General features: G+C 56.5%; 1 protein-coding gene and 1 non-coding gene across 19 annotated transcripts in view; both read left to right on the forward strand.

Moving 5' to 3' along the window:
- Prrc2b (proline-rich coiled-coil 2B) overlaps positions 1–11098 on the forward strand; it is an 85874-nt gene that overhangs the window by 63404 nt on the left and 11372 nt on the right. For 6 of the 18 annotated variants that reach the window (XM_087651321.1, XM_087651328.1, XM_087651322.1 and 3 more), the window contains exons 15-26: positions 274–490; positions 1047–3113; positions 4272–4459; positions 4839–4984; positions 5426–5561; positions 6962–7044; positions 7531–7722; positions 7832–8029; positions 8356–8442; positions 9320–9424; positions 9597–9789; positions 10487–10584. In XM_087651321.1, the coding sequence (XP_087507447.1) occupies positions 274–490; positions 1047–3113; positions 4272–4459; positions 4839–4984; positions 5426–5561; positions 6962–7044; positions 7531–7722; positions 7832–8029; positions 8356–8442; positions 9320–9424; positions 9597–9789; positions 10487–10584 (3710 nt within the window). 18 annotated transcript variants of the gene reach the window in all.
- On the forward strand, positions 10165–10249 carry Snord62a (small nucleolar RNA, C/D box 62A). Its single transcript, XR_015685087.1, has one exon. It is a non-coding gene; the product is annotated as a small nucleolar RNA SNORD62 (small nucleolar RNA).

Genomic DNA, 11098 nt, shown 5'->3' on the forward strand with positions numbered 1-11098 from the left:
CTGGCTTCCCTCTATTGTTTTCATTACCTTTCAAGTGGATTCTTGTTCTGGGAACCAGCACTGGCTTCCAGGGGCCACACACGGGTCAGATGGTATGCCTGTATGCCAGCAGGCTCTCCTGGTCAGAGCAGAGCAAAGACTCAGTTGTGTACGGGGTAGCTGCTGTCCGTGTGGCCTTGGGACAGCTACGTCTTTCGAGGCTGTGATCTGCCTTGCGGCTGCTGGCACACATTCTGTGTTAGATGAGAGAGGTTGATCCTTTGCCTTCTTCAGGACTGATGAAACCCATGATGCCCCAAGAGTCCCTCAGTGGGACTGGCTGTCGCTCTGAAGATCAAAACTGTGTGCCCTCACTCCAAGAACGAAAAGTGACCGCCATCGACCCGGCTCCTGTGTGGAGCCCAGAGGGCTACATGGCACTGCAGAACAAGGGCTACTCACTGTCCCACCCGAAGTCTGCCGACACTCTGGCCATGGGCATGCACGTCAGGTGAGCTTCCCTCTGCGGTTGAAGGAAGACTCCGCAGTCCCAGTGGAGGGCCCCAGGAAGAGGCCAAACCCCAGGAGACACAGCCCCCGGGCGGGCGGGGAGGAGTGTGAGCGGGTGTGCTTGAGTGTGATGTGAGTGGCTCTCTCTGATGGCCGGACTGAGGCACAGGAGGAACCCCGTGGTCGTCGGACGGTGGGCATGGAGTAAAGGGGCAGTGGGTGGGCTCCCAGGCAGGGGGTTGAGAGCCCTGCCACCCCAGGCCCAGGCTCACGACTCCCAGGCTCCAGCTTGTTCAGTGCTCCAGGGGACCGCCAGCTCCTCTGTCTCCAGGGTGGCGCACTGAGCCGCCACTGACGTCTCCACGCTCACGGACTCCAGGCCCACCGAGCAACGTGTCATAAGCTAGACCAAATGTTTGTGTTTTCTTTTCTTTTTAAAAAACTTCTTTTTTTCTTTTTAAAACAAAACAAAACAAAGCAAAACTAAGCCCCGTTCAGCATGGAGGCCAGGAACCAAGCTCCAATCACATTGACTGATTTTTCTGGTTCCTTTTCAGGAATGAAAGGTCTTACTGTGCCTCCCCCGGAAGGTCAGGGGGCATAAGTGCCCAGCGCGATCTCTTTGAGGAGAGAGGGGAGGAGTTCTTGAGTGCTTTTGACAAGAAGGCCCAAGCAGACTTTGACAGCTGTATCTCTTCTCAAAGAATAGGCCAGGAGCTTTTATTTCCACCCCAGGAAAATGTTCAGGAGGTGGGTGCTCCTGGGGGTTGTACCCCAAACCTCAGGTGTTCCCCATTGGAGCCTGACTTTGTCCCGGCTGAGAAAAAGCCAGAGTGTGGCAGCTGGGATGTTGGCCACCAGCCAAAGGCTGCCGACATGGCCAACAGTGTCGAGCTGGAGGCGCCCCGGCAGGAGCCTTCCTTTCATGTTTCCTCTTGGGAGAAGGAAGGGAGCCCCAAGAAACAGCCAAACCCAGAGCCCGAGTGGACACCCGAGTCCCGGAGCTCCAGCGGCCAGCAGCAGGAGCAGCCCGGCAGGACCCGGAGGTCAGGGCCCATCAAGAAACCTGTTCTCAAGGCCCTGAAGGTGGAAGAAAAGGAGAAAGCCCTGGAGAGAGTCAGGCAGGGCCTTGGAGAGGAGAGCTCACAGAGGGCCACAGAGAAAGAACCCCCGTGCAGGGCGGAAGAGGACGAGGATGAGGAGAACAACCCTGCCCTAGCCAACGCCTCCTCGGCCCTGGAGGATAAGGCTGCTGCCCGGGGTGGGTTTGGCCATGAGGCTAGCAAGCTGGATGAAGAAGCAAAGACTGACAAGACCTGGGAGAGCAGGCCCTCAAGGGAGGCCAGTGAGATTCCGCCACCCAAGAGAAACAACTGGATCTTCATTGATGAGGAGCAGGCCTTTGGGGGCCGGGCCCAGGCCCGTAGCCGTGGCCGTGGTTTCAGAGAGTTCACCTTCCGGGGCAGCCGGCCTACAAGCAGCAGTACAAGTGGTCTTTGTGGCACAGGCGTCCTCGGGTCTCGTGGCATGTACAGTGGTGGCCAGCGCAGTAACCGAGGCAGGGGCCTGCGTGACTTCCCCCCACCAGAAGACTGCCCCAGAGCCAAGCCAAGACGGCGCATTGCCAGCGAGACCCACAGCGAGGGCTCCGAGTACGAAGAGCTACCCAAGAGGCGCCGGCAGCGGGGCTCAGAGCCCAGCCACGAGGGCATGCTCACAGAGAGGGACGAGGGCGCCCTGAAGGACTCATGGCGCTCCAACAGGACTTACACAGAGGACCAGGGTAGTCTAGACGCCCGCAGCCGGGGACCCCGGACATGCGGGAGAGCCCTCCCACCTCGCCTGAGCAACTGCAGCTATGGCCGCAGAACCTTTGTTGCCAAAGAACCTCCCCACTGGCAGAGCAGGAGCCCAGGCAGCTCCTGGCAGGAATATGGCTCCTCTGACCCGTGTGGCCCACGGCGAGCCACTGACAGAGACTACATACCAGACTCCTACCGACACTCTGACACATTTGGCAGCAGGGTTTTTGAGGACAGCCGCACGGAGGACAAGAAGTCCTTTTTCCAAGATGACCACGGGGCAGATTCTGAAGGTGCAGAAAACAGGCCCTTCCGTCGGAGGCGGCCACCACGTCAAGACAAGCCCCCTCGCTTCCGGCGCCTCCGTCAAGAGCGAGAGTCCCTAGGCCTGTGGGGACCTGAAGAAGAGTCCCATCTGCTGGCAAGCCAGTGGCCAGGCCGGTCCAAACTCTGTCCTGGGGACAAGAGTGGTCCTGGAGGTCACAGATCCCCAGAGCTTTCCTACCAGAATTCTTCTGATCACGCCAATGAAGAGTGGGAGACCGCCTCCGAGAGTAGCGACTTCAGCGAGCGTAGGGAGCGGCGAGAAGGCCTCGCAGCTGAACCTGAAGCACAAGGGGATGGTGGCCTCTCTGGGGCCAGTCTGGGTGAAAAGAAAGAGCTGGCCAAGAGGAGCTTCTCCAGCCAGAGGCCCCTGGCTGACAGACAGAGCCGCAAGCTGGAGCCGGGAGGGTTTGGGGAGAAGCCTGTTAGGCCAGGTGGGGGTGAGACTTCCCCCCGCTGCGAGAGCCAGCAGAGTGGGACGCCTCTGAAAGTCAAAAGGTAACACGTCAGCACCATCTTGGGTCCTTTGTCGTTGTCCTGTTCGCAGCAGCATCAAGTCCATGCATGCACGCCCTGCCAAGCCAGGCGGCCCTGGCCGCTGTGTGTGAGCGTCTCCATCACTTGCTCCTGCATTGCTTGTCTGCTTCTCCATGGTGTGTCATTGTTGATGTTGTTGCTGTGGCTTGATCAACTAAACCCAAAGTTCCCCATGCCCTACTCCCCAGAGGCCTTCTTGTGACTGCTGCTCTAGCCCGTGTTCCTAGAGGCCAGCCTCCGGATGTATTCTCAACTCTACACTGATGGCTACTGCCTGTGTGTGGTGCCCGGCAAGCTCTGCTGTCTGCCTGCTTGTTACTGCTTGGAGCTGGCCAGAAGGCATCACTCACCTTTGGTCATGTGGAGATGGCTCTTGCCCATAGTGGCCCTGCTTCTCTCTTGCCGCCTGGACATGGCTGGAGCCACTAGGGACAGAGGGGAGCAGGCCGCTTTCAGCCAGAGCCTGCTTTTCTAGAAACTGAAGCCTTTAGGGTGGCCCACTGGGTATTGGCTCATCGCCCAGGCTGCCTGTAGGGAGAATATGAACTTGCTTCCCAATCAGTGCCTCAGATTGAGATTGAGGTGTCTGGGGTGCAGAGGTTTCACCCCTGCTGTCCTTAGAATCCAGAGTTCACAACTCAGGTGTACATACCCCAAAGAAGTTGAGTCAGGAAAGTGTCTGTTCTTTTTTTTTAAGTGTTTGTGTGACCAAACTCCAGCCCCGACAAGGCATCGTGAATGCTCAAGAGCCCTGCCGCTGAGAAAGCCTGTGCTGTTCTCTGCTCTGTGCCCAGTGCAGAAAGGCTGGCTGCCCTCTCTTGGGTGCCTCCGCCTGCCCTCTTCTCCCCACTGCAGTCTGTGAAAGGCAGCATGCAGTGGGAGGGAACAGAGTGCTGGGAAGAGGGTGCTCTGACAGCCGTCACCCTGCCCACAGAACTGGACCAGCACGTGGAACGCCCTGTGAGCAGGCTCTTGTGACCCATGACGGCTCAGTAGAAGGAACTGGAACTAGATAGCTGCTGTGTCTGTGTGTGGACCTTGTGCATTCAGAGTTTTCTCCTACTCTCTTTTCTAGCCCTCGAGTAACGGAGAGTTCATGCGCTCCTCCTTCCTTTGCAGGTCTCCAGATGAGGCCTTGCCTGGAGGCCTTGGAAGCCATTCACCCTATGCCTTGGAGAGGACCACTCATGGCAGCTCTGACGGTTCTGAAACTACCAGTAAGAAAACAGAGAAAGAGGTTTCTTTGGCTGCCCAGAGGGCTGGTGAGCAGGAAGAGGCCCGGAAGCAGTTTGACCTGGGCTATGGAAGTGAGTTGGAGTAAAGGGTGGTGCAAAATAATCCAGACTCCTGTCTTATGATAGCTTCAGCCTTGCAAAGCAGCCTTGACATCTGTATGACTTCCCCGACTTAAAAGGGGCAGCCAGAGCTTGCAAGAAACAGAACTGGGTATGTGAGTCTGCATCTTTAAAGGCCTCTATCTCCAGCGGGTGCTGTCTGAGCACCAGTGGGTTGTGCTTGCAGTGTCTCTGCTCACGTGGGCAGGGAAAGGGCAGGGCACCGTGTCTCGATTTGCACAGACATTGGAGAAATTGCTCCTTGGTAAGTGGACGTCTGAGGCAAGCATGCAGTACATCAGGTGACTGTTGGGTGACTCTCCCCTTCTTCTTTCTGTGACCTTTGGTTCAGATGCTATCATTGACAACTGTGGTTCCAGCCCTGGGGAAGAGAATGAAGTAGGCTCCATGGTGGGCGAAGGCTTCATCGAAGTCCTGACCAAGAAGCAGCGCCGCCTGCTGGAGGAGGAGAGAAGGAAAAAAGAACAGGCTGCTCAGGTAAGCGCCCTGAGCCAGAGGGCAGAGGGAGCAATACCTGTCAGACATGCATTGTCTCCTGGTACCTGTCACAACTGTCCTGCAACAGACAGCAGAAAATGGAGTCACAGGGGGGCTGACCTGTCCAGGATCTAACAGTCAAAATGTGACCAGCCAGGTCAGAGATCAGCCTCAGCACCCCTAGTCTTCCTCTTCCCTCACTGCCCCAGACTAGCTAGGTGGCCCCTGTTCCTGCAAGTGTTTGAGGCTAGACCCTGTATTTGGCCACTTCTCTCAGCCTGCTCCTGGAGCCAATCCTGACAGTACACCCTGAGCCTGGGGTTCTGAAGACAGTGTCAGGCATCTCAAGCTATTTGAGTAGTAATACGGGCCAAGGCCCTTCCTAGGAGGCCCTGCCGGCAGTCCCACCGGCTGGGCTGCAACAGCTCTCCTCCCCTGCAGGTCAAAGGTCGAGGCCTTTCCTCACGGATTCCTCCTCGCTTTGCTAAAAAGCAGAATGGCCTGTGTCTGGAGCAAGGAGACGTGGCCGTGCCTGGCAGCAGCCTGGGCACTGAGATCTGGGAGAGCAGCAGCCAAGGTGAGGTGGGTGCCTGGCTCAGTAGAGGTGGGGTGCCTTCTGAGACCCCCACCCTTGAGCCGTCAGTCTAAGTGAGCCATTGCCTATTTCTAGGACTCCAGGCAGAGTCAGTGCTGAGTGGCACCTGAGCTGACTTGTGTGGCAGGCACAGATGGGCGATGCATCCCTGGTTTCCGTACGACTCCAGTAGACTAGCAGAGCCTCTGTACGCCTGCCACCCCGGGGAGGCATCCTGTTTCTTTATCTAGTGGAAGATTGACAGATGGTCAGTAGGGAGTAGGGGGCCCCTTCCCCGACATAGAGAAAGCCCTGTGAATCCCCCCTGCTGATTCCTGTGGAAAGAGAAAGCTCAGACTGACAGGGTTGTACCTTCCTCCACCTTCCTTCTTACATTTTTATTTCCTTAAAGCTTTTCCGTTAGTTTTTAATGCCCCACTCAGAGCTGTGCTTCTGGTAAACTTTTACTTTAAAACATAAAGCCACTCCAATTGATCAGGTTCTTCTTGAAGGCCTGCAGTGAGCGGGGCCTGCACAACAGTGCACCCAGAAGATCATACAGTTGCCTGGAGTTTCTGTAATTTGTAAGGGAGCTGGGAGATTCCACCCTGCAGAACGGTGGCTGAGTCCAGGCTAGAGCGAATGCTACCATGGATGACTCGGGTTCCTACAAATCGGTGTCTTTATAGTTGTCACTCATCTTCTGGTCCTGATGCAGAACAGCTCTTCTCAGTGACATTCTGCTGCTGGAGGATACTTGTTTACCTGCTGCCAGTGTATGGCAGCCAACTTGCCACCATTGCCTGAAACACCCATAGCCAAATGGGCAGGCCACACGCACCAGACTGAGTGCAGCGCAGAAGTCTTCCAGGGGTCAGCGCTTCTGCAGGGTCTCAGTTGTTCAGACCACGGCCTGTGTGCTTCATCCTGTGCATGTGTTTTTCTGGGCTCTGGCTCGTGGGCTTTGGATGCTAGGAAAGGTTTGCAGGCGGCTCACAGAGTTGAGCTCTACCTCCCTGCATCGTTCAAGGTCTTGAAGTAGCCGTAGGAGAGTGTCAGCATAGCTGGACTCAGAATTGAAGTGGGACAGACCAGAGTGTGGCTGAGCATCCTGGCACACTCCTCTAACCTCAGCACTCGGGAGGCAGAGGCTGGAGGATCTCGTGAGCTCCCGGTTAGGCAGAGCTGTGTGAGGAGGTTGGTTGTTGAGAGAAGCTCTTGCATTAGTGCCTTTGCGTCCGATTCATTCGCAAAGCTCTTTCGTCTGCAGGGGTTGGGGGGGGAGGGGCAGTGGTGTTCTGTTAACTCGTTTTCAGTCGCTGTTCACTCTGATGGAAAGGAAGTCACAAGCTTCCTGTCCCCCGTTGATACCCTGACTCTTGCCTCCCTCCCTTCCTTGGCAGCCCTCCCTGTGCAGGGCGCCGCCAGCGACTCTTGGAGGACAGCTGTCACTGCCTTCAGCAGTGCTGAGCCTGGCACCTCAGAGGTGAGTGCCACCACCCCAGGGCCCTGGTGCCCTAGCATACTCCCCGACGCTGGGCCTGCACAAAGCACCCTACTGTGGTCCCTAGCTTGACACCCTCCCTCTTCAGTTTTGGTCTCTAGTTTCTGTGTGGTGCGTACAAGAGCAGAGAGGCAAGGGGAGATTCCTGGATAGGAGCTGAGTTGACAACCGCCTTTGAGCTGGCTTGCCCGGCACCTGTATGTTCTGAGGGAAATGAGTTTAGCGGCCCTTGTCTTAGATCCATGCAGGGTCTAGTGATCTTGAGCTTGGGTAGGATTGGGTAGGGTTGGCTCATTCATTACACGGGGTGTGTGCCATGGGCCACTGTCACGTGGGCAGGTCTGGACTTTGGAGTGGATGTCGATGGTCGGGGAGGAAGGCAGCTGATGGCGTCCACAGGCTGCCTCTTGGATGCTCGTGTTTTGCAGTTTGGGGTCAGGGATCTAACCCATTTTGTGCTCTGCACAGCAGGGTTTTAAGAGCAGCCAGGGAGATAGTGGTGTTGACTTGAGCGCGGAGTCTCGGGAGTCGTCTGCGACCTCCTCACAGCGCAGTTCCCCTTATGGTACTCTCAAGCCAGATGAGATGAGTGGGCCTGGCCTGGCGGAATCCAAGGCCGACAGCCACAAGGACCAAGCTCAGAAGCAGTCTGAGCACAAGGTAACCTAGAAGTCCCTTACATGGGGGCCAGGGCCTGGGCAGAAGAGGACTTCTTGGTCTTGTCTTCCTGGAAGCATGTGTGACTCAACCCCTCTGCTCTCCCACCAAGGACTCAGAACAAGGCTCTGGACAGAGCAAGGAACACAGACCAGGACCCATCGGCAATGAGCGGTCTCTGAAAAACAGAAAGGGCTCGGAAGGGGCGGAGCGGCTACAAGGGGCCGTCGTCCCGCCTGTTAATGGGGTAGAGATTCATGTGGACTCCGTGCTGCCTGTGCCGCCCATCGAGTTTGGAGTCAGTCCAAAAGTGAGCTTTGAGTCTTTCCCTTTTGTACTTAGGTGAACGCTTAGGGTTGTCTCCTAAAGGAGAAGGGGAAGCTGGGAACTGAGTGCTATTGGGAAGAAAGTTAGTACAGAGGCAGGGTTGGGCAGGTGTTACTGGATCGCTCTGTGGCACCAGTGGGTACAGCTGGACTCAGGCCAGCCAGAGGGTAGGGGAGACAAGTCAGGTGCCTTCCTTTCTTGTGTGTGGCCATCTCCTCTCCTGTGAGTGCATAGCGGACGCTCACTGACGTGGGCCCAGCGTGGGTGAGCTGGTCCGCGGCTCAGGTGCTGTGCGCTTTTCTCTTCCAGGACTCTGATTTCAGCCTGCCACCTGGGTCTGTTTCTGGTCCCGTGGGGAATCCAGTCGCCAAGCTTCAGGATGTCTTGGCTAGTAATGTAAGTCATCACGTCCTCTTCCGGCTCTGCCTGTGCACCCGCCCATGCTGGCTCTGCGGTTTGGGGACCTTTGGCTGAGATGATATCAGTCCTTTTAAGGAATGGGTCATTTGGCTTGCTTTAGCTCCATCTCCATGATGTGCTGCTAGCTATGGTGCAGACTGCTCTCCCTAGAGAGGGAGCTCGGGGCGAGCACTCTTAACACTGAGCCATTCACGCATGTGCACATTCATGTGCGCACACGCACACACGCAGGGCACAGACTATCCTAGTGACTAACTCTGGTTAAGCAGGAGGTGGCTCCTGGGAGCCAGGCTCCTTCAATGCAGGTGTGACTGCCATGGTGGGTTCTGTGCACTGGAGAAAGAGTGAGAGATTCAGCCCTGTGAGCGCTTGGAGAAGCAGCCAATAGCTTCTCTCATTGACCTGTCCTCTGGAGGTGTGCTGGCTGAGGGAGGAGGTCCAGACAGTGTTCCCAACAGGGTTGGAGGAGGAGCTTTAGTGCTCTAGAATGTTGCCAGTCATTGGATGAAAACTGTTGGGCTTCAATCCTGAATGAGTTGTTAGGATTGGCTAATGAGCCCAGCACTCTAGGGTCCAGTCATTGCCTTTCCCACCTATGTTAGGACGGCCCAAAGAGCTGATTGACAGCCACCAACCACTTTTTCCTGTATGGACCTGGCCATCTCCAAGCCAGGCGGTAGGTCTCTGCCGAGCCAGGTGTCTGCTTTCTGGCAGCTTGGACGTGACTGGAGGGCCAGTGTGGGTACGGAGGTGACTTCCGTCATGGAAACCGATGTAGGGTGTGCTTGGATGACCAGCCGCCCTGTGTCTGAGCCCTGCCTGTGCCCCATGACTTTCTTTCTTCCGTCTCCAGGCAGGACTGACACAGAGTATTCCCATCCTTCGGCGGGATCACCACATCCAGAGAGCCATCGGCCTCTCCCCCATGTCTTTCCCCACTGCAGACCTCACGCTGAAGGTAAAGCCAGGCCTGCGCTGGCCTAGGGCCCTCACGGACACCTCAGCTTATGAGGAGGGGGAGGGGGGAGCCCCCCCCGCACCCGCCCAGGCCTTAGGTTGCTGCTCTCCCCTTTTGTCCCCTTTTGTCCCCAGTAGTAATTTGCATCCTTCCCCTCCTCTTGCCTCTAAAGATGGAGTCTGCACGCAAGGCTTGGGAAAACTCCCCCAGTTTGCCGGAGCAGAATTCTCCAGGCGGTGCAGGCTCGGGCATCCAGCCTCCATCCTCTGTGGGCGCCTCCAACGGGGTCAACTACAGCTCCTTTGGTGGCGTGTCAATACCGCCCATGCCCGTGGCTTCTGTAGCGCCTTCTGCTTCGATGCCAGGTATCACATCCCCTAAGCTAGGCTCGGGAGCCTTCTCCGTTCGCTGTGGAGAAGCTCTGCTATCTCTGCTTTCACCCACAGGGCGTGTGTGACACTTGTGTCTAGGTCAGGTAGTTACAGCATCCCACGTGCTGTGGCCAGCGCAATCCCTGCTCTTGTGGGAAGCAGGATCGCCGTGCCATAGGGCAACATTTGGAATTGCCATAGAGGAGTGAGCAAAGATATGGCATTGAGTCAGACTCTAGTCATTGCCAAATCCCTGGCGAGCTGCTCTCTTCTCCAGTAAAGTGGGCTGATGACACAGCCACAGGATAGTGTACCCCTGAAGCAGGGGCTCGCTTGTGACTAGGGATTCTGAGGGCCCAGCTGCCACGGTCTCAGTGATGTGGTTCCAATAGATCCTTCTGACCCTCCACTGTGGACTCAAAGCAGGGAGATGAAGAGGACAGTGACTGAGAGACCGAGGCAACTTGGTCCCATAATAAACAGCCCTCCCAATGGCCCAGCACTCCCACAGGGGAGTAGCTGAAGGCTTAGGTGCTCTCCTCCTACACCTGCCTGGGGAGGTGTGCTGTGTCAGAAAGCCACACAGCCTCTGCTCACACATGTCCTCATCCCCTTTGAGTCCCCTGGGAAACATAGTTGTGTGCAATGGGAGGCTTGATCCTTTCCTTCCTTGTCTGTGTTCTGTTTCCAGGCAGCCACCTCCCACCTCTATACTTGGATGGCCACGTTTTTGCAAGTCAGCCCCGACTGGTTCCTCAGACGATACCTCAGCAACAGAGTTACCAGCAGGTGAGCGTAGCAAGCCGGGGAGCCAGAGGTCAGTGGTCAGAGGCAGCATGGCTGTGGTCACTGCATTTCTTTGCTGGTGACCTTGCCCCCCCCAACCCCCACCCCACATGATACACGGCACTGGCAGGCCATGGCACCCAGAGAGTGTTTGGAGACGGAATCTGAGAGATGACAGGCATGGAGGGGGTACCCCAGACTCGTAGGATTAGCTGCAGTGGGGTTACGTTGCGAAGGGGAGCCTGACGGCCTGAGCCTCTGGGCACAGAAGCATTAGAAAGAGCCGGGTTTATTGATAGGTAGGGTGCTGTCTTTGCACACGATTGAGATTCTGTCTGTGTGAGGCTGCTGTGGTTTGGAGCCTCCTTCCAAAGACTGGTGCTGGCCTCCCATAAAGCCCAAAGCCCGGCAGTGTTCCTACTCCAGGTCCAGTCCAGACAGGCTGGGGCTATCCTCAGCGCTTATGATGTGGCATTGTTAGCTTTCTCAGATTTTGATGCACTAAATGGATCTGAGT

This window comes from Rattus norvegicus, chromosome 3 (assembly GCF_021556685.1).
Source record: "Rattus norvegicus strain SHRSP/BbbUtx chromosome 3, alternate assembly SHRSP_T2T, whole genome shotgun sequence".
NCBI classification, from domain to species: Eukaryota; Metazoa; Chordata; class Mammalia; order Rodentia; family Muridae; genus Rattus; species Rattus norvegicus.